Below are 22,285 nucleotides of genomic sequence, written 5' to 3'. Positions count from 1 at the left end.
ATCTTCAGCTCTCGCTGGAGCGATTCGCAACCGAGTGTGAAGCGGCCGGGATGGGGATCAGCACCTCCAAGTCCGAGGCCATGGTTCTCAGTCGGAAAAGGGTGGTATGCTCCCTCCGTGTCGGGGAGGAGGTCTTGCCCCAAGTGGAGGAGTTCAAGTATCTTGGGGTCTTGTTCACGAGTGAGGGTAAGATGGAACGGGAGATCGACAGACGGGTCGGTGCAGCGTCTGCCGTCATTCGGACCCTGTACCGGTCTGTCGTGGTGAAGAGGGAGCTGAGCCGAAAGGCAAAGCTCTCGATCTACCAGTCGATCTACGTTCCTACCCTCACCTATGGTCATGAACTTTGGGTCATGACCGAAAGAACTCGATCCCGGATACAAGCGGCCGAAATGAGTTTCCTCCGCAGGGTGGCTGGGTTCTCCCTTAGAGATAGGGTGAGAAGCTCAGTCATCCGGGAGGGACTCGGAGTAGAGCCACTGCTCCTCCGCGTTGAGAGGAGCCAGTTGAGGTGGCTCGGGCATCTAATAAGGATGCCTCCTGGACGCCTCCCTCGGGAGGTGTTCCGGGCATGTCCCACCGGCAGGAGGCCCCGGGGGCGGCCCAGGACACTTTGGAGAGACTATGTCTCTCGGCTGGCTTGGGAACGCCTCGGGGTCCCGTCGGATGAGCTGGAGGAAGTGGCTGGGGATAGGGACGTCTGGGCTTCCCTTTTAACGCTGCTGCCCCCGCGACCTGACCTCGGATAAGCGGAAGACAATGGATGGATGGATGGATGTACTTATATTTTCATTATAATTTCATATATTTAAAGTTGAGACGCTTCAATTCGGGTCCCCTTAAAAAGTTAAAAGTTAAATATTTTTCTATTAACAATGTGTTAACAATGCCCAACTGATTTCTAAGAGCCCTTATGCTTTATTTTCCATCGCTCCTATCTGCTTTTATTTGACTTTTTTCAGGCCTGTTGAGGGCGGAACAAACCCCCAAAAAGATAAAAAAGAAGAGTTTATTCGAGCGTGTCTAAGAAAGCAAAACATTTGTTACTCTGCTGCTCTCTCCTGGCTTAAAGTCATGATTGCAGCCCTAAGATTTCAAATGACACACCCCACCTGTAAACCATGTATTGATTTATTATGGGGTTTTTTCTGATTTTTACCATAAAATCTTATTGTTCTTCAGGGCTCCCAAGGATCCTTGAAAAGTCTTAAAAGGCATTGAATTCACTATTCTAAAAATAAGGCCTTCATTGGTGTCAAGTATAATAACTACCGTTTGAGTAATAAGGAGTGAAGGTATCGATGTATTTTTATTTACACAGAGGACATTGGTGGAACACCTCAGATGAAGGGTTAAAACCCCCATTCTGAACCCCCCTGAACAACTACTTCTTATTACATCTTCAAAGTTATAAAACGCAATTCAGGCCCAAGGGGTGTGGTGATCAAAGAACGGCAACATGACTGGACAGTAGTGAAATTGAGCATATTAAGAGAAACAACAAGATAACATGATAGGCAGCCTTAGCAGCAACCTTCTGGTACATAAGCAGAGAAACATACAATAAATGACTTACTTAAAAATTGGTATTACTCACCTTAGACTGTAAGAACTCTGTTTTCCATCAACAGCTAGAGAAGCAGAGCCTCCAGAGGGCTTGGCCAGCTCCGACACGTCTCCCAGAGCGAAATCGGAACAAGAATATCTCCTGGCCCTGTCGGATCAGTACCAAGTGGAGCGCTACGAGGACTGCTACAGCCTGATGGGTAGGTGATGTCTTTATTACAGTGGTACTTCTTCATACGAGCTTCAATTGTGCCTGGACTGTCCCTGTAGCTCAATTTGCTCTTGTACCGAGCAAATTTTTCCTTTATGAAATAATTAAAAACGAATTGGTCCACTCCCGTCCTTTCAAAAGCATTTAAGTAAACCCTAAATACCTTTAAAACATCTTCCTGATCACTAAAAACCCATTCATAAAGCAATTAAATATAAAAATACTGTATTAAGAGTAAATAAGAAGATACTAACAAAATGTGAGTTTATTATGAGTACTTACCATGGTGGAGTCAGAGATTGCATACCTGTGAAGTTATAAGTTTTCTTTGAATTTTATGTTTTTTTAAATATAATTTGCCATATAATAAAAACATTTTACGGGACCCTTTTTTTTTTTTCAATGACCTAATTCGCCTTTCGCATTTCGGCTCCAATCCGTCACTGGTAGCAGATAACGTCATCGTCGATTATATATATTGGTGCTGTATTCTTCATAGTATGTCTTGATGTGAATAAATACAGGGTTCATACGGGGTCATTGAAATCGTGGAAGGTGCTTACATTTTTATGTTGTGTTTCCAAAGAATAAAGGTGATTGATTTTTGGGTTAAGTGTTTGTAAATGCTTAAAATTGTTGCCATGTTTCTTAAAAAATGACACTGCTCTCTGGTGGCATTGCTCTGCATTGCATTTCTTCTTCCCTCGTGAATAACGGATGCTGGCATTAGTTTGTATGGTATTGTTCTATAAAGCGTCTTTACCCTCCATGGGTCGCGCCCAAGAGGACAGATACATGATACACCTAAACAAGGCACTATGAGATATGCATTAGTGCAAGGATTACATATCAATTATGAACATTTTTATGGGCAATGCAAAAAAAATAAAAAATAAGGTAGTGTTTTCCAGTGTTAAATTGGAATGGGAAAAATGTCTTGGAACTGAAAATATGGGCTACATATTAATGTCATTTGTACCCAACACCCATATGGGGAGAGATTTGTTTCAATAATATTTACACACGTATTGTTCAGATCCACAAATACATTGGTGATATACTCAAGATCTCAAAACCATATGTCTTGATAACTGCACACACTAGATTAAAAATGTCATATGTAAATTACAGCTACTGTATATTTGTGGATATGGATTAACTTAATTCACCGCAGATTTTAAGGGGCCTTGAGAAATTGGAAATTTGGATTTGAAAGTCCTTAAAAAGTTCTTAAATTTGCCCTTAAAAAAGGTATACAAATTCAAAAGACTTGATTATACGTAAGCACTTACTGTACATTTAAAATACATTACAATTTTTCCTTTGTTGCCTGTAGGAGTTTGCATTCGAGAACTAGACAAGCTGATACTGGCGGTAAGCAGTCACGAGCGGTCTCTAGTCGTAGCTTCTGGGACTGCTCGTGAACTGGATTCTCCTCCATATAGCGAGCAAGATCTTTCTTGCAGATAAAACTCGTGTCACGAAATTCCCGTCATTGGAGGTGCTTGTAAAAAGGTATCACTGTGTTATTATTTTCTTGTTTGTGACGTCCTTCACTGCAGCGGAATCCCCTGAGTGTCAGCTTCTAAAGCAGATGGGACGGGGCCCCAGGGGCCTCCCTGACGAATGGGCCCTTCGCCACGCCTCGGACGCCACCTCCGTGCAGCTCAGCGAGATGGTCTCCCTGCCCGTTCTTATCAAACACTCGGTCACCGCCCCGCTCATCACGCAGTAAGTAGACATTTTTTAGGTATGCAGAAGAGCTTTTTTTTTCCTACCGATACCCCCAAAAAATCCTGTTTCTGGAGACCAAATACAGATAACTGAACTTTTTCATCGGTCGTAAATATGAAAGTGACATACACACAAGTACTCAATAAAGTTGGAATCATGTGCATGTTTAATGGTAATTTACAAGGGATTTATGAAAACATAAAGTAAAAACTAGCTAACTAAGGCTAATAAGTGAAAGCGGGATCAGACCATTTAAGAAAAAAACCTCTTTTGGCATGCTGGGTAACGTGGAAAGGACGCACTTACCAGAAACACAATTAAAATATGAAGCGCTCATTGGAATTTAATCACCTTTTGTCCCCATTAACTGCCAAAACGAGAGATTTTACGATCGGAATTTAAAAAAGAAAAAATTCTGGAGAGTCAAGTCATGTTTATTTGTATAGCTTAATCACAAAGACTCTCAGAGGGCTGCACAGACCACAGCTTACCATCCCCTGATCTAAAACCTACATGAGAGCAAGGAAAAACTAAAAAACCTCAACACGAGGAAATTGAGGAAACCTTGAGAAGGGACGGCACATGAGGTAATATGCTACATTTTGTAAAATAAGATTTAAAAAAAAATACAATTTGAAATATCAGAATTGTTTTATTCTTTATCACAAGTAAAATATGTGTAAAAATTGTATAGTAATAAAATAAATTTTAAATGACATACAGTGGCTTGCAAAACTATTTGGCCCCCTTGAACTTTGTGACCTTCTGCCACATTCCAGACTTCAAACATAAAGATATAAAACACTAATTTCTTGTGAAGCATCAACAATAAGTGGGACACAATCATGAAGTGGAACACACTTTATTGGATATTTTAAACCTTTTTTAAACCAGTCAAAATTGATCACTTTTTTTTAGGTAAAATGAGGAAATAATATCCAAAATATAATGTAATATTCTGAAGATGAAGTATGTGTTTAGGTCATTGAGTGAGAAAAGCAAACCGCTCCCCCGCCTTATTCCACCCTCTGTTTTCTTTCCATCCCCCTCTCTCGCAAACGGAATGTCGCTCACGCTCTGCCTAGTAAGCAGCCACGTCTACTTTTCTTACCGCGTTGGTGGTATAGTGGTGAGCATAGCTGCCTTCCAAGCAGTTGACCCGGGTTCGATTCCCGGCCAACGCAATACTTTTTGACCCCGGAAACATAACCTTTTTTTTTTTTTTTTTTTAAAGTCTAGATGCAGTCCGGTTATATAAAAAGAAAAATTAGCTCTGCTGGCAGTGATTTTCTTTTATAAATTAATATTTTTCATATAAGTAAATCCAAGTGGAATGAATCCAACCCAGGGTGTCCAAACTGTGGCCAATTGAATCTTTGGTAGCATTTGATAAAAATATTTACTACTTTTTTGCATTTTGTAATTTTCTTTTCTACCCACTTTATGTTATCGTTTTATTTGATTATTATTTTTTTAAGTTTGCATTTGTTTTTAATGTAAAAAAATGTACTTTAATCATTATTTTTTCCCCCTTTTTTTGATCATCAAATATTTGCTCCTCTTTAATAATTTTTTTTCACTATTTGTTGTTTTCTTTTTTTATTGACAATTTTAACTAATGATTTATTGTTGTTATAAAATTTTTATTTCAAGTCAAGTCAAGTCATTTTTATTTGTATAGCCCTTAATCACAAATAGTCTCAAAGGGCTTCACAAGTTATTACATATAAGAAGTTTAGGTTATTCGTATGCTGTAGAGTAGAAGTGAGTTTTAAGCTTAGACTTAAACATGTCCACTGAGGCAGCAGATCGGATCTCAGCATTCCACTATTTTTACTTTTTAAAAATATGTTGTAATAAAGATATGAATACATAGTTTTTGATTTGTTTATTTTTATCAGGTTTTTTTTTCTATTAAATATTTTCCTTTAAATTTATTATGCACTGATTTTGGGTCAAATTTGATCAAATGTTCATTTAAAAAAATGTACAAATTAATCAAAAATTATTTTGTTACACTGGGTTTAAAAAAAGAAGGAAATGTTTTCTACAGTTTATTGATAAAAATAAAACAAGAAAGAAATTACCGTAAATTCTGGACTAGAAACCACTACTGTTTTAACTACATTTTAAACACTGTGGCTTTTAAGTGCAGCCTCTTCTTCTTTTCTTTTTTGTTTCATGGTGGCACAGAAAAAAACACCGAGCTGCTCTTTTCCTCAATGCATGCAAAATAAATACAAGACACTGCAATGTGGTCTAGAAACATTTATGACACCCTTTAAACAGAAAATTTAATCTGCGTTTTTGCCAACATTATTCATGAAATACATAATAGGAGGTTTGACAGTTGGTACTGTATTCAGTATTTACAGCATACTCATTGAACAGCATTGGAAGTTATCTAGCAAAATGCTACACTTCTCCTTCCGTATCATCAGCATCAATGTCAGGTCATTAAAGTTTCCTTTAATCCTGGAGGAACGATGACAAGCGAATGCAATTTGGTCCATAACCACCAATGACATAACCTCCAATGACAACAACACAAAAAGACACGTCTGTGTTGCAATTTTTCTCGTTTTCTTTCGGCATTGTAGTAATTATGTGCTTGGTTTTTTTTTTTTGTCACTCAGCCAATAGTCTCCATCTTGAGTGGTCACATGATCCAAAAACATGTCAGGTGTGCGATGTCAAATCCCATTAACACACTGTGAGGCAGCTCAAAACAGACAGCCTTTATAATGAACAGCAATTGCATATTTCTGCTTGGAGAAATTGGAACTTTGCTTACCGTGTCGCTGGGAGACTTGTGGTTGTTTTCTCTGGACTGTGTTCTTTGACCTCCAAAATCTGCATAGTTAAGTTTACCTGCCTCCGTTACAGCGTGACATCCTTCTTTGTATCTTTTGTCTGTGCTTTTCGCTGCGATTGGTGTAACATTGTCCATCTAGCTCCCCATTAGCTTTGGGACTTCCGAGGGCTTCCTGTTTTTTATGCCACTGTTTAGCACATAGTGTGTTGTTTGGCTGGCTAGCCTGCAGTCTACATTGGTTTACTCCTGGCCAGGTTCCCGTTTGTTGCCTTAGTTATTTTTTTGTTCCTGGCTCCTGTTTAGCCTGGCTACTCACTGCTTTAATTTGGGGTCAGCCAGCCTCATGTTTTTCCGCCAAGGCTGCGGTAGTGTTTGGTTGATCTGTAAGCGCCCGGGGGCAGATCTGTGTGTGGTTTATTTTGTGCCAGTTTGCTCCTTTTTGCTGCTTCCCCTTTGTTGTTCCACTACCGCAGTGGTTCCTAAAGTAGTCAGTACCGCCCCCCCAAGGGGGCAATGGAAAGATCTGGGGGGGCGGTGAGGAAGAAGGGGGCAGTAGGGGGGCGGCAGTCCGACGTCAAAGTCAGAAGTTTGAACGTAGTGTGGTTGTGAAACCGCAAAGCACTGTGGTTTTTTCACGGTTTTGTAGTGAGTGATGGAGTTTTGGCCAACCACAATTGTTACTGTTCGAGGTTTAAAAGGGCCGACCAATCAGAGGCAAGTTTTAATCATGGCACAAGCCAATAAGCTGGTTTCAAAGTTTTGGAAGCACCTCACTATGCCACACCGACCGTGTAAGCTCATTGAGCGTCAGACGAGAAGGAAACGAAGCTTTCACCGAAGAAGGGCGGTACATCACTTGTTCGGACCTATTAGGAATACACTGGTGAACCAAGGGGGACCATTGCACTACCGCATCCATCAGCAACACAACACCTCAGCGCTCTCCACAGAAACTACCAAAATTTGGCTTGAAACACTCGTAACGTCTTTGAATAATTAACGCGTAAACCAATATGGCGACTGGTTTGCTAGGATTGCCAGCGTCCCTCACATGACGTCACAGTCAGGAAGTAAAAGACGAGACAGGCCGTCTTCAAAGCGCATTATCTTGTAAAATACCGTATTTTCCGGACTATAAGTCACAGTTTTTGTTTCATAGTTTGGCCGGGGGACTTATGCTCCTTATGCAACTATTTTGGTGCAGCTCTTCCAAAGACAAAATCGAGTCTTGTTCTTTTTTGGGGAAACATCTTTTAATTAGAACTCAATTTCCCTTTCCAGTGTGTCCCTGGTGAACAAAGCAGTGGTGGACTACTTCTTTGTGGAGTTGGGTGTGGAGCGACACTTTGAGGCGCTGCGACACTTCCTGTTGATGGAGGACGGAGAGTTTGCGCAATCGCTCAGCGATCGTCTCTTTGAAAAGGTAACATCGCCTTTTGTACATTCAAAATCTTTTGAAAAGAAAACCGCCATGACGCTTTTGTTTCCATCAGCTGAGCGCGAGGCAGACGCCCGGCGAGCTTCTGACACCGCTGGCGCTCAACTCCATCTTGAGCAAGGCATTGCAATACAGCTTGCACGGTGACACGCCGTTGGCCGCCAACTTTACTTTTGCTCTGCGCTTCCTGCCCGACATCTTTCACCCGCACGCTCCCGACGCGCTCAACTGTCTGGAGCTAAGATACAAGGTCCGCCTCGTGCAAACCTCAACCAAATTATTATGTCATGTATATTTGGGACGCCCTTAATCACAAGGAGTCTCAAAGGGCTGCACAGACCACAGATTATTTCAAACTACTATTATTATGACACAATCCCCTGATCAAATACCTACATGAGGGCAAGGGAAAACTCAAAAACCTCAAAAGTAAAGGCCGTTGCCACAGATCCCAGTATAGTCCTAAATCACAAAAGAGTCTTAAAAGGCAGCCCAAAAAAAAGATTTAATAAAAAAAGTGCTCAAAATTATTTCCCAATAGTAAAAATACTTAGTAGTCACAAAAATGAGTAAAATGATGGCAGTTCAAAAGTAGAATGAAAATACGATAAATTTGACGTGTTTTTGTCGTAAAATAATACTCAAGAAAAACATTATCAGATATGGAAAATGTCTCCATATTAGGCATTGTGTTCTTCATTTCACCAAAAACAACAATTTGGACCGGCCAATCCACCTGACATGCATGTTTTTGGAATGTGGGAGTGCCCGAAGGAAACCCACGCAGGAGAACATGCAAACGCCACACAGGAAGGTTTGATCTCACAACCTCAGAACTGTGCTGCCCTCACCAAAAACAATCATCATAAAACAATGATCTGCTTTTATTTATATTTATTGGTATTCATCTTAGTAAAATAATTCTAATAAAAATGTTTAATATAACAAAAATCATGATTTACTATCTCATTTCTGGCACCTGACATTAAATGCAAAACAGATAAATTGTGCGAAATTGTTTTCAAGTTGTTCTCTTCTGCATTAATAAATGTATATAAAGTGTTTTAAATTATATTTAAAATATTTATATTTATCTGCAAATAAAAAAAACAATAGTAAGAATCGTTACTAAACATAACAGCAGTCATGAATTTCATTTAAAAAAATAAAATGTCAAAATCAGAATAATAATGTAATAAAAGTGACAGAATAGAAATATTAACAAATAAATAATAATATCGAACTTTTAAAAGGTTCACCAAAAAATAAAAAGCCTTCCCTGGCATTTTGTTAACAATAATAAATTTATATTTTGGAAAATGTGTGGAATATCTAAAAATTTGTAATGATAAAATAATCATAGTAATAATTTGAAAAAAAGGATATAGTAAAAATAAAGTTCTTTATTAAAAAACTATAATAATAAGTAAATATTGATAATAAAAGAAATAATGATAAAAAAAGAAAAAAAGAAGATAAAAATGTAAATATTCTAATATCAAAATTTTAATTCTGACTAAAAAAAATACATTAAAATAAAAATTCCCCCACCTAAAATGTTTTGACATTCCGTTAACAATAAATAAATCTGAATCAAAATAAAATATATGGAATATATATAACTAGCTAAGATTGCCAATTACTATTAACATAAGTCATAACAACTATTAAAAATAATATAAGTAATCATACTAATATTAATACTTAGTAAATTACAAATTATAAAATCAAAATGAAAATGACAAAAACATAATATCAAAATCAAAAATTTTAACCCAAAAACTAAATTAAAAATATGTAAATAAATATAGAGCGTGTTTAAAAAATTGAAAAAAATAAGAATAAAAATATCAAAATGAAAAATGACAAAAGTAATTATAATTAAATGTAAAAAATAATACATTTAAACAAATAGAGAGAAAAGAATACAGTGTGTAAAATAATTTGAGAAGAAAAAAGATCGTATGTCACATGAAACATGGAAATACACATACTGGCAGGCACTACTCTTTCTAACAACTTTTATCCTTTAGTCAGTCTTTATCCACTACGAAGAACATTTTTAAGTACAAGAAAATATGATGACGACAAAATAAATCATAAAAATAATAAAGCATTTATATTTTGGCAGTCGTTTTTTGTTCTACCAAAAAATAGCATTTGAACTAAATCTGTCTCTCGCTTTTTCTCTTGTCCCTCCCACTCTACCTTACATGTTTTTCTCATTTTCTCTCTTATTTTTCTCTTCTTACTTTTTCTCTTTCTCAATCTCTTTTTCTTGGTTTTTTCTTTCTATCATCCTTTTTCCATTCCTCTCTTTTGCTCTCTCACTTTCTCTCTTTCTCACACTCTTTTTCTCTCTCTCTTTTCTCCCCCTCTATCTCTTTCCCTTTCTGTTTCTTTTTCTCTTCTCCCATTATTTCTCTCTTTATCTCTCTCCCTTTGTCTTTTCCTCTCTCAATTTCTTTCTCTATTTCTTTCTCTTTTGCCAAAAAGTCGTACCCTGATGAGACATCCTACCTTAGGGTGATCTGACACCAATTTTGTTTCCTTTATAATCAAGTGAACTGCGGTCCCTTCTCAAGGTTTCATTTTTGAGTTTTTCCTTGCCCTCATGTAGGTTTTAGATCAGGGGATGATGCACTTATAGTTTAAGGCTTGCAATAATCTGTGGTCTGTGCAGCCCTTTGAGACCTCTTGTGATAAAGTGCTATATAAATAAACATGACTTGACATGTGTCATAAATGTAATATACTGCCCCCTATGGCCAAGTCGGTAAAAAACACAAAAAAATAATTATTTATTATATACAAAAAATATGCTGCCAAAACAATTTAGTTACACAACACACAGTGTAATAGATTGTAAAGTAACTAGTTAGGGTCTTAATTTTGCTTAGACTACACAGTAGCAGACAGGAAGAGGCTGCGGAGGGGGACTAACACTGCACAAAATATCATTGGTAACCCACTACCTTCTTTGACTGACATTTACAATTCCAGATGTGAATAACCTATATTTCATGTTGACAATATCTGTGTATTATTTGCCCTCATGTAGGTTTTAGATCAGGGTATGGTGTCATAACAGTCTGTGGTTTGCAATAATCTGTGGTCTGTGCAGCCCTTTGAGACTCTTTGTGATTACGGGCGTCACAAATAAACATGACTTGACTTGGTGTTATCATAGTAACTGTTTTTTTTTTTTTGGGCGCCCCCAGGTGGACTGGCCCCTCAACATCATCATCACCGAAAGCTGCATGAACAAGTACAACCGACTCTTTTCCTTCCAGTTGCAGCTTAAGCACATGTTGTGGAGCTTGCAAGACGTTTGGTTCCACCTTAAGAGAACGGGTGAGAGCGCCCCCTTGCATTATGAGAAGGATTAGGATGTATCGGTATCCAAGTTTTTTTTTTTTTTTTTGCGTTTTCAGACATATTGATCAGCGACGGCTTGCTGTGATCACAAGGAGCCTTGTCCTTTTACGAAAATAGCGTAGCGGGAAAGTCGATGCTTATCCCTCAGCGCAAACGTGAAAAAACATCGTTAACATTGATTCCGCCGTTGCAAAAAAAAACAAAACAGCCTTAATACAATCGTCAGAAAATGTCACGAGCGGAGTAAAATGTCACCGTCCATGTTCGATTGCAGAAGTATCCCGGAATACTACATTAATACGTGCTGAAGGTGGGGTTTGTAAGGTGAAATTTGTGGATAGCGGGGGAATTTAAATAATAAAATAGTATACAGCAAGTACTAGTTATATATAATTAAGTGTGCATGATGAATAATATAAATAGTTGTAACGTAAAAACGAAATGTTATTGACCTTTTGGTGTGACACGAGCTGGTACGGCAGAGTTAGTGGGCGGATGCTACAATAAAGGGATAACCTTATATGTATAATTTTTCTTCAAGATATATTGTTTTTCTAATTAAACAAAAAGTGTGTATTTGAAACAAACTACATTTTGTTATCTGGAATATAAATTCATTTGTTTTTGTTTTCATTCTTGGTAGAAAAAATGTAATTCATATAGTCGCAGTTGGTTTTTTTTTTTTGTATTTTATTCAAGAAATTGGATAAAATATCTTGAAATAAGCAATTATATGCTTTAATTTTGAAAGCACTGGCCACAATTAATGCTGTTGGAAGTCAAAGCTTTAACCTTCCGTAGTTCAAACCTAAAACGCCTAGAACTCTTGGAATAAAGCCTTATATTATGGAGTAAAATTACATTTTGTATTTAATCTATAAAACTGCTCTCATCTTTATTTTCTAGACAGTTTTTCACATTGAAGCAGTTCACACTTTAACTGTAGTCATCGTTGCGAAGATGCTTTCTTAGGTTAAAGCCTTCAAATTTTGATTTTGAAAGCATCATTTTGTAGCAAATGGTGTCAAAGAGCTCAAGCTTTCGAGCAGCTTGGAAGCTATTTCTCAGAGAGAAACTTGTAACATTTGATAGTTAAAGCTTTAACTTGAGTTAAAGCTGTAAAGATGGAACTCTGTGACAAAAAAAAAAGCATAAAGTGGGACTAATAATGTCAAAACTGCTATAAAGCCTTATTTTAGAGATAAACTTAAAACATTTGACGATTAACGCTTTAACTGAAGTTAAACCTGCTTTAAGTCTTGGGTCAAAAGCAAAAGACTAAGCATGAACAAGCATCGTAAGCATAAATACGTGAGTGATGATGTCTCCCAGTTAAATCGTTAAAGCTGCATTAACTCAAGAATGCTTTAAAGCTTTAACTGATTAATTGTCAATCAAGACTTTTTCACAACCCACTTTTTTTCCGCCTCAGCGGTGGTGAAAGGGGCCGGTCTGTCGGTGCAGTTCCGGCAGCTTCAGCTCTACCGGCACGAGATGCAACATTTTGTCAAGGTCATCCAAGGTTACATCGCCAACCAGATCCTGCAGGTGTCGTGGAGCGAATTCACCGCCAAGATGGCCGCCGCCGGTGACCTGGACGCCATTCACCGCACACACGCAGACTACCTCAACCGGGCCATCTTCAGGTCACTACACTCGAATTGCCGTATTTTAACCCTTAAATAGTCTTTTGTCGTGTATTTCCTTTGGTGTCAAAACGGTGATGTGCTTTCAGTCGGACGCATGTCTTAGCTCTACCCACTATACATATAGCAACTAGGGACAGATTTATTTACTTTTGTCCATAAATTTAAGGTTTTTGGCTATAGCTAAAAGCTGTGTCAGGTAATGAGTACAAGGCAGGATGTATGATGTGAGGAAATATGTGCTTATTGTTTTGTTTAGTGTGTTTCCATTATTTTTCATTATCTTTGTCATAAATTTCAAATCAAAAGGCCATAAAAATCTTGAATTTAACTTGCTTTAACCTCTAGCAACCCTGTACAAGGCGCACTGGACTATAAATCGCATGGAACCAAAACTACAGTAAAAGTTACCATTCGTGTCTAACCGCGGATCGATCCAAACATCAATATCAACTGAGCAAGTACATGGATCTGATTGATACTATTGTCCTGGGATTGATAAATCGCTTCCCCACTAATTTCCTTAAAGCGCCGCTTTTCTATTTAGAAAGTGCAGCCCTCTCTCTCACAAAGCACCCTTGGCCACTTTCTTAATTTATGCCTGAATTATGACTGACGGGCACCGATTAAAGACCTTTCCCTACCTGGCCTGCTTCTGCATCCTGCCTGGCAGGCAGAAAAGAGGGTCAAAGCTTCGTGCCCAGCTTTACCAGAAACTAAAAATGACAGGCAAACAGGAAGAACAGTCTGCATATTATTCCAGTATCATGTATGTGGTAAAGTGGTGTGCTACTGTGGCAACACCACAAATTGACATAAACACATGTAAAATGCTCACCTTGCAGAGAGCAACAACTTACAACAAAAAAATGTAAACGGGTTACTGTTACTAAGCAAAATCTGTTGTCACTATGGCAACAGAACCAATGAGAGACAATCGACACTTAATTAGCATTACTTCATTTATTAGATATTGCGCAATGGAATGTTTGTTTTACTTCTTTAGTTGACATTCTTAGACAGCATTTGTATTTTCATTACATTGCTGCTTTTTTGTTTGACTCCTTGACTTTTGTTTTGAAACAATTATTCAAGAAATATTTCTATTTTTATATTGTTAAAGTTAGAATTACATTTATTTAATAAAAACAATAAGAAACATATATATATATATATATATATATATATATATGTATTGCTTTCAAATATTTGTGCTCTCTCGATTACGACCTTTCCAAGAAAAAACTATTGGTATCGGAATCGAACGATACTACCCAGTATTTAATTGGATCGGATCGATACAAAAGTTTCCAGTATCGCTCTAGTGAGAGGGCCGGAATCCAAACAGAAGACCACTGTTAATACAGATGACATGAAAAGGCATTGGATTTTATGTAATTATTACTATTTTTACTCACCCTGCCAGAAAGTAATGTTAGAGAACAAAGAAACCCCCAAAAGTATTCTAAAAGATATAAACACAAAAAAGAACAATTCTTTGGTGTATCTAAAGATAAATCGGACTTTGCGTTTGTTTATAGCTTTTGGCGCGAAAATTCTGTTTTTTCCATTCTGTAGCAATTCTTGCACCGTGGGAAAAAAATAATAATATAATGAGATAAAACCTAATGCTTTTTCGTATGTCGTCTGTATCACTGATGGTCTAGTGGTTAAATGTCGGCACTGTCACCACTGCAACTTCGGTTCAATCCCTGTTATATATAACTCTAATACTATAAAACTAATTTGGGGTTTTGCGCCTCAAAGTGTCAAAAATAGGTTGCTTTCATATCAACGACCACAAGAGGGCGACAAATCTCACTGTTTTTGTCGGTCAGGGCTCTGTTGACGGAAAAAGCGGCTTCGGTGATGAACATCATCCACAGCATCTTCAGTCTGATCCTGAAATTCCGAGCGCAGCTGATCGAGCTTCCCTGGAGCAGCCACCAGGGGGAGGCGGTGCACCCGAGCTTCATCGCTATGCAGCAGTCGTACAACACTTTTAAGTACTACTCGCACTTCCTCTTTAAAGGTGAGAGAAACAGCTCGTTTTTCGGTGGTGCTTTTACCACTTAATGGCCACTTACCGCACAAGGCATGTATAATTAAGGTATCTTGGTCTTGTCCCGATGTTTCCTTCTCTAGCCACTCATGTGAGCCTCTTGGCTGCAGGCTGTGGTTGGTTGCTAGATCTTATTGTTAGCTGCTCAGGCTTTGTCCTTCAAGGTTTCTTACCTACAACAGCTGGTGCATAAGCCCGAACCAGACCGAATGACTTGATTTAAGGGACCAAGCCCGGAGTAAACCTGAAGCTTTACTTCAGCGCCTTAAGTACTTTGGCGCTGGAGTGAGCATTTCAAACTGAACGAAATGGCACTGAAAAGAATATGATATTCTGCAGGTGACAAGATGCAAATATTGAAATGAAGTTTGTAAAGCTTGTAAACTATCAGCAAGAAGCGGAACTAATGTCTGACGTGAGGGAGGTGGAAAGAGGAAGCATCGCATCTTTTACCGTGACAGCGCGGATGAAAAATTCTTAGTATTTACTGATTTGGAGTTAAACTGATAGTTATGCAAACACGTGCTTTATGATAGACTTATTTGAACATTATAACTTGGGCGCCAAAGAACGCATTTCGGCAGCGCCCAAGTGTGTCATTCAAGTTAAATTACAGTTACATCAGAATAATATTATTTAAGTCAAATTAGGAAGCAGTCCTCTAAATAATTACTTGAGGAAACGTAAGTGCATGCTGTGTAGATCATCCACGAAGAAAACAAAACAGTGAGAGAGAATCCCGGCCCGACATAATGATTGACATTTAAGACGAAACCCGGGCTCAAGATCTTACCTCTATTTTGGAGACACTGTAAACAGTATAAGACGTCAAAGCCGCCAAAGTATGGTCCACTAATTCAGGCCCTCTGTGATGCATTAAAGTACCACACCGCTGACATTTTTAGTTGTTGAAATGTTTTTTTTTTTGTTTTTTTTTTTAAAGTCCGAAATGACTTATTGAACGTTCGAGGCTTTAGTTATGTGATATGAAAATTTCCAAATTGTGTTTTATGTAAATATACAGTATATACCAGGGGTGTCAAACTTGTTTTACCTCGGGGGCCACACGATAGGACAAACATTCTCTCGGGGGCCGAACTAGTAGATGAGAGAAAGGGAGAAGGGGAGAGCGAGAGAGGGGAAAGCAAGAGAGAGAGAGCAGAAAGCAAAAGAGAGAGAAAGAAAGAAGGGGAAAAGTCAGAGCGAGAGAGAAAGCGAAAAGCAAACGAGAGAGAGCAAGCGAAAGCGAAAAGCGCGAGAGAGGAAAAGCAAGTAGCAAGCAAAAGAGAGGGTAAGCGAGAAAGAGGGAAACGCAAGAGAGAGAGCAAAAAGCAAAAGAGAGAGAAAGAAAGAAGGGGAAAGTGAGAGCGAGAGAGGGGAAAGTAAGAGAGTGAGAGCAAGCGAGAGAGAGAGAGAGAGAGAGAGAGAGAACAAAAAGCCAGAGAGAGCGAGAGAAAGTGAAAAGCGAGAGAGGGAAAGCAAATAGCAAGCAAGAGAGAGGGAAAGCGAAAAGCGAGAGAGGGAAAGCAAAAAAAAGAGAAAGAGATAGAGAGACAGAGACAGAGAGAGAGAGAGAGAACTTCAGCGTCTTTGTAAGAGGCACCTGCCTTTGGCCACATCAAGTGGACATATTTACGTTGTCTCGCTGGCCGGATTCGATCCCTTAGCGGGCCTGATCTGGCCCGCCGGCCGTCTGTTTAACACCCCTGTTGTATACTGTATGCATGTTGCATAATTGTTTTTTGTCGAATTACAGTAGTGATTTTATTGTCCATAAACATATGTGTAGAGATAGTTCTGATGCCAAAAAGCATTTAGAGTGGTTGAAAATAATTCTTTTCAGAAATGACTCAGTTACCACACCTTAAATCGTTAACAATTAATGTAGAACTATGTATGTTTAGGGGTATTATACACAAATACGGCCATTACCAAAAATGGGTAGGGGTACTACTTAAATTCAATGCTGTTATTTGCAATGATTTAATAAATGATTTCAATCGATGTGATCAATTTGTGAATTTCTCTTCGGGGATGAATAAAGTATCTATCTATCTATCTATCAATTTGTTGTTGCAGCCCTATGATGAACATTTGTTTTTTTCTTCTTCTTCAGTGGTAACCAAGATGGTAAACCGAGGCTACCAACCTCATTTGGAAGACTTCCTCCTTCGTATCAATTTCAACAACTACTACAAAGACTCTTGAGGCTCGACTTACAGCATTAGCTTCGATGGCAATGAAGAACTTCTTGATGGAACTGAAATGAATGGATAGTTTGTAAAATTGAGTCATTAAGATTTTAATTAAAGAAAGGAGGATGGATTTTGTGCACGAATAAAATTGATTTTTAGCAAGTAAAATGTGGTTATATTCCTAAAACATAGTACTACCATCTTTCAATAGGCAGTCAAAAAGCTGATTTAGCAAATTTGGTTTTGTTGACTTCCCCCGGAAAGACATTCTACTCTTCTAGACTAGAATGACATAGAATATCAACACCATATTTTACAATGTTTTCACATTACCATGTGTATTAATGTGTTTTTTGGTGGTCCTTATGGCATTTTCTCAACAACAACAAATAATTTGGTGCACCTTAAAATATACAAAATTCAAACTTGCCAGCATTATTGCATATGAACAATTACCGGTACATCGCTTTGTGAATTTGGTTACAGCTAGGGTTAGGGTTGGAGCTGGTTATGGTTTTCAGCAATCACTGGTATCTCAACCGGTAGGATCCCTCTCTTTCGCACACAGGGTTGTGGGTGCTAGTGTTATAGTTTTGGTAAGGGTTAGAATTGGTGATCTAACTGTTAAGATACCTGTAATTCTCTTAAAGGTCTTGGGTTGAAACCTCAGTTAAGGCAGTACAAATTCTAGAATTAGGTTTTTTGTTGAAGCACCCAAACACCCTAACCCCAACCAAAACCCTACATATAGAATTGTACCGCCTTGACTGGGGATCAACCTCACCAACATACGAATGCAATGCAAGCGTTGTACCATTTGCGCTAACAGTACTGTTACAGATTTGAAGCAAAAATCTAACCTTAACCCAAGCTCCAACTAAAACTTTAACCCAAGAGTTAAGAGTTTTGGTTGGGTTCACAGAGAAAATTGGTAGCTCAAATTGCATAGTTTGTGTATTACAGTAAATGGTAAATGGTCTGCATTTATATAGCGCTTTTCATGTCAATGAAGACCTCCCAAAACGCTTTTCAATGTGCTTTACACTTACCCATTCACGCACACACTCACACACCGTTAGGGAGTCAGCCATGCAAGGCGCCTACCTGCTTATTGGGGGCATTGGATTCAGTGTCTTGCCCGAGAACACTTCGACATATAACACAGAGGAGCCGGGAATCGAACCCGCGACCTCTTGATCCCAATACGAGTGCTCAACCTGAGCGTATGCTGCCCTAGTCACAGTCACAGCATCCGGGGTTCTATTCTCAGTCAAGGCAATACAAATTCTAGGATTAGGGTTTATGTTCGCGCAACCAAAAACCTACTCCAAGTTTCAACCAAAATCAGCAATGTCTTGACTGGGCATTGAACTCAAAATTCTGTGGGTGTGATACAGGTATCTTACCAATTCAGCTACCAGTACGGTTACATAGTTTGACCAAAACTCTAACCCTTGCTCCAACCACAACCATAACCCTAGTTAAAACCAGAACTGAAACCTTAGCTCCAACCAAAACCATACCCCTAGTTACAGCCAAAACCCAAATCCTTATCCAAACAAAACCCTAATATAACCCTAGCTCTGACTAGTAACAGTTCATTGTTTTCATAAATACTGGTTACAAAACAAGGTAAATGCGGTTACTATTTTGTAAAACCATCACCAAATTCTGCAAACTAAAATGGCAACCTATTTCCCTTCAGCGCAGACGGCGCAAAGCGAGAGACAGGAGGGCGTGCTTGTGCTCTCTGCATAGCTCCACCCATCCCTACTGCTTACCCAATCAAATAGCTCTGGGTGCTCTTCTGGCATATTTAGTTTTTTATGTGGATTTTCATCATAAAGTGGCTTAGCAGTGAACACTGATTATTTAATGAGCTACCGTATAGAGCAGGGGTCGGGAACCTTTTTGACTCAAAGAGCCATAAAAGCAAAAAATATTAATTTTATTTTGGGAAAGAGCCACACCATATATTATGAGACAAATTTACTAAATTACTAAACCCGTGCCCCAGACAAAAGCTTAGTCTTCAGCACATTTATTTTTGATGATTTGATAAAAATTATGAAAAGAGAATAATGCCAGAGCACCTGTCCCAAATTCAACAAACAGACCACTTTAAACTTGTCTCTTTCTTGCAATTACTCAAGATCGGTTAAACTCCTTTTGACCCTTTTTTTCATACATATTGGTTTCAAAACCAGATGCAAGCATTTATTTTGTAAAAACGTCACAACATTCTGAGAATAGGGAGCCTTATGTGCTTACCTTTGGCGAGAGATGGGAGGGAATGCTTGTACTTTTTGCATAGCTCCACCCATCCCTCCCACTCACCCAATCAAATGACTAAGTTCTCTTCCGGTGTTTTGGCGTATTTACAGTTCTGTGGATTCATCATAAAGTATCTGAACACCAAACACAGATTATATAGTGAACTTTTAAATAAAGGATTCTTTAGCGTTGTACAGCCAAAACGAGTTTTTTTCCCCCCTTTTTTTGTGTGACACCTTGACTGTAAATTGTAGTGAAAAACGTGCCCTATATATACTGCGAAGTGTTTCCTTTGCATTTAGCTTTGGTTTGGCTTTACGTGTACCTGAATAGCATAGACATTCCCGGTTTTGAACAAGATGGAGAAATTTTGCATGCAATCAAATTGGTCTCTGAGCCATAGGTACTCGTAGAAAGAGCCATATATGGCTCGCGAGCCATAGGTTCCCGACCCCTGTTATAGAGCAATGGTTCCAAATCTTTGGCAGACTGGTGTCCCCTTGGCTCACCACCATTCCTGCTAACGTATTATCACTACTGCTATTTATTACTCTTATTATAACATTTCACTTATTCATATTGTATAAATAAAAAGTGACCTCTAATCAAAAATGCAGTTTTAGGGTTGGACACCATTAGATATTTTTAGCTAGTCACAGCATTGGTTATTTCTTTGTGCCTTTGCAAACTTTTCTCATATGTCGCGAAGGTCCCAAATGCCGCTTTGATGGGGGTTTGTTTACCTCTCAGTCCACCTGTAGATGCACTTTCCTCGTCTTTTACTTGTAATCCTTTTTACATGCCGTGATCATCTTTAAGGTGCTGGTACAATTGGCTTATGTTTCCTCTGGACCTAGCAACTACGCGAAAGCAAATTCTGCAACGGGCGTTTTCTTCTGTGCCACGTTCGCTTCATCAAAACCAAAATAGGCCCAAACAAGTGATGTACCGCCCCTCTTCAATGCAAGCTTTATTTCCTTCTCGTTTGTTGACTCTGGGACTATGTTTACGGAGTCCGCCATGACACTCAATAAGCTCACATTATGGGTGTGGCATAGTGTGGTGCTTCCAAACTTTGACTCGTGTTTATTGGCTTGTGCTATTATTAAAACTTGCCTCGGATTGGTCTGCGCAATTAAAACTCCAAGAGCTAAAACTCCATCACTTACTACAAAACCTACTGCCCACTATGGGAACCACTGCTATAGAGGATACCATAGCGATGTACATTTTTTTTTGGGTGTGGGTGTGACACATTGACTTTATACTATAGTTAAAAAATAATCCCTACGTATACTGGATTACCACAAAAAATGTGGTGTTTCTGCATTATGTGCACTGTTTTAGCTTCACTCACACAAAATGGGAATGTCATTGTGAAAATTTGAATGGATTGAATTTAGTCTCCAAGCCATACGTACACGTGAAAAGAGCCATATACGGCTCGTGAGCCATAGGTTCCTGACCCCTGCTCTAACCCTACACCCAATCAAAGCCATAACCCATTCTCACCTCTAAACATGGACCATCAGGCCTGCTCTGCTATTGAAAAAATACATTTAATAGAATATTGCCAGTCTAAGGTTGTTAATTTGGAAAATGAACCACCCTTGACTAATTTTATGAATCTGTTAAAGAGCAGCAAACTAATGCCAAATGCGACTTGGAGAGCTTATGTTTTAATTTGTCAAAATCACACAGGAGCTGACACATGTTCAAAGAGAGCTCTAAAAAAGAAAACAACAAACAGGGTGTTACAGCACAATCTCATGCAAGCCAAATGCCTTTAAAGAGACAAATGTGTAATATGTAGCAATCCCTAGTGGTGTAAATATGCTTCAATTTAAATAATAAGCAAAACACGTGGACTATCTCTAAACAGGATTTGTTTAGGACATGTAGGTTTAGAAATTTGTATTCATTTTACACGACTTGAAATTGCTGACATGTTTTGCTACTACGGAAGCCCGAATGACCATTTTGCGACTGTAGCAAAAGTTGAGCTCTGCATGTGATGGTTGACAATTTCAAAGATTATTTTCCTCACCGTTTCCTTCTCTAGCCTCTCATGTGAGCCACTTTGCTGCAGGCTATGGCTCACTGCTAGATGTTATTGATAGCCATGCAGGCTTTCTCCTAAAGTGTCCTTCACCTACAGCTAACCCTTTTGATTCAGGCATCATTTCGTTTTGTTTTTTCCAACTGTTTTAATTTTCTTGCTACTAATGCTAAATCTAGCTTAAAACCCTATATTGAAACAGTAAAAGTGGTTTACGTTTGAAGCCCGAAAAGGGCTTCAAACCTAAAATTGAGGCTGAAACCCTAGCTCAAATCCCCCAATGTGCTTTGAAACCATAACTTAATGCCGACACCCCAGTTTGAAACCCTAAATCACAACCTTAAAAGGGGTTTAAAACCAAAATTTAAAGCGGAAACCATAGTTTGGAACCTACCTATACCTTAAAAGCGTTTAAAACCCCAGTTGGAAAACAAAGCTTGAAACCCTGAAAAGGCTTTTAAGCCTTAGTTTGAGGCTGGAACCCTAGTTTGAAACTCTAGGTCAAAACCCTAAAAGCGCTTTAAAACCCTAATGTGAGGCTGAAACACTTAATCAAAACCTCAAAATGGCTTCAAAGGTTTGAGGCAAAATCCTAGTTTGAAACCCTAAAAGCTCTTGAAAAGGTTAACCTTCGAACGAAACCCTAGCTGTATACCTTAAAAGCGCTTTAAAACCCTAGTTTAAGGCCAAAACCCAAGTTCCGACCCCTAAAAGGACTTTATAACCTTATAATGAGGCTGAAACCCTCGCTCAAAACCCTGAACCCTAGTTTGAAAATTTAGCTCAAAACCTCAAAAGCAAGTGATCATTCTGTGATTGAGGGTCCGAACATTTGCTCTTGCAATATTTTACTGGCCTTTTCAGAAGTTTATCCCATTAACCGCTTACACCAGCTCTAACCAACTCC

At 38.6% G+C, this 22,285-nt stretch overlaps 1 protein-coding gene and 1 non-coding gene across 2 annotated transcripts in view; both read left to right on the top strand.

Moving 5' to 3' along the window:
• tubgcp6 (tubulin gamma complex component 6) overlaps positions 1–17,213 on the top strand; it is a 66,319-nt gene extending 49,106 nt beyond the window's left edge. The window contains exons 19-26 of the mRNA XM_088340573.1: positions 1,632–1,766; positions 3,340–3,508; positions 7,608–7,749; positions 7,820–8,014; positions 10,986–11,118; positions 12,575–12,788; positions 14,627–14,820; positions 16,967–17,213. Of these exons, the coding sequence (XP_088196699.1) occupies positions 1,632–1,766; positions 3,340–3,508; positions 7,608–7,749; positions 7,820–8,014; positions 10,986–11,118; positions 12,575–12,788; positions 14,627–14,820; positions 16,967–17,058 (1,274 nt within the window). The 3' untranslated portion in view covers positions 17,059–17,213. The remainder of the gene's footprint in view (positions 1–1,631; positions 1,767–3,339; positions 3,509–7,607; positions 7,750–7,819; positions 8,015–10,985; positions 11,119–12,574; positions 12,789–14,626; positions 14,821–16,966) is intronic.
• Positions 4,624–4,695, top strand: trnag-ucc (transfer RNA glycine (anticodon UCC)). The gene has a single exon. It is a non-coding gene; the product is annotated as a tRNA-Gly (tRNA).
• Positions 17,214–22,285: the final 5,072 nt, after the last annotated feature.

Source organism: Urocampus carinirostris, chromosome 7 (assembly GCF_059441175.1).
Source record: "Urocampus carinirostris isolate Australia breed hairy pipefish chromosome 7, RoL_Ucar_1.0, whole genome shotgun sequence".
NCBI lineage: Eukaryota > Metazoa > Chordata > Actinopteri > Syngnathiformes > Syngnathidae > Urocampus > Urocampus carinirostris.
Note: the sequence above shows the minus strand (reverse complement) of the source record. Positions and strands in the feature narration are given on the sequence as shown.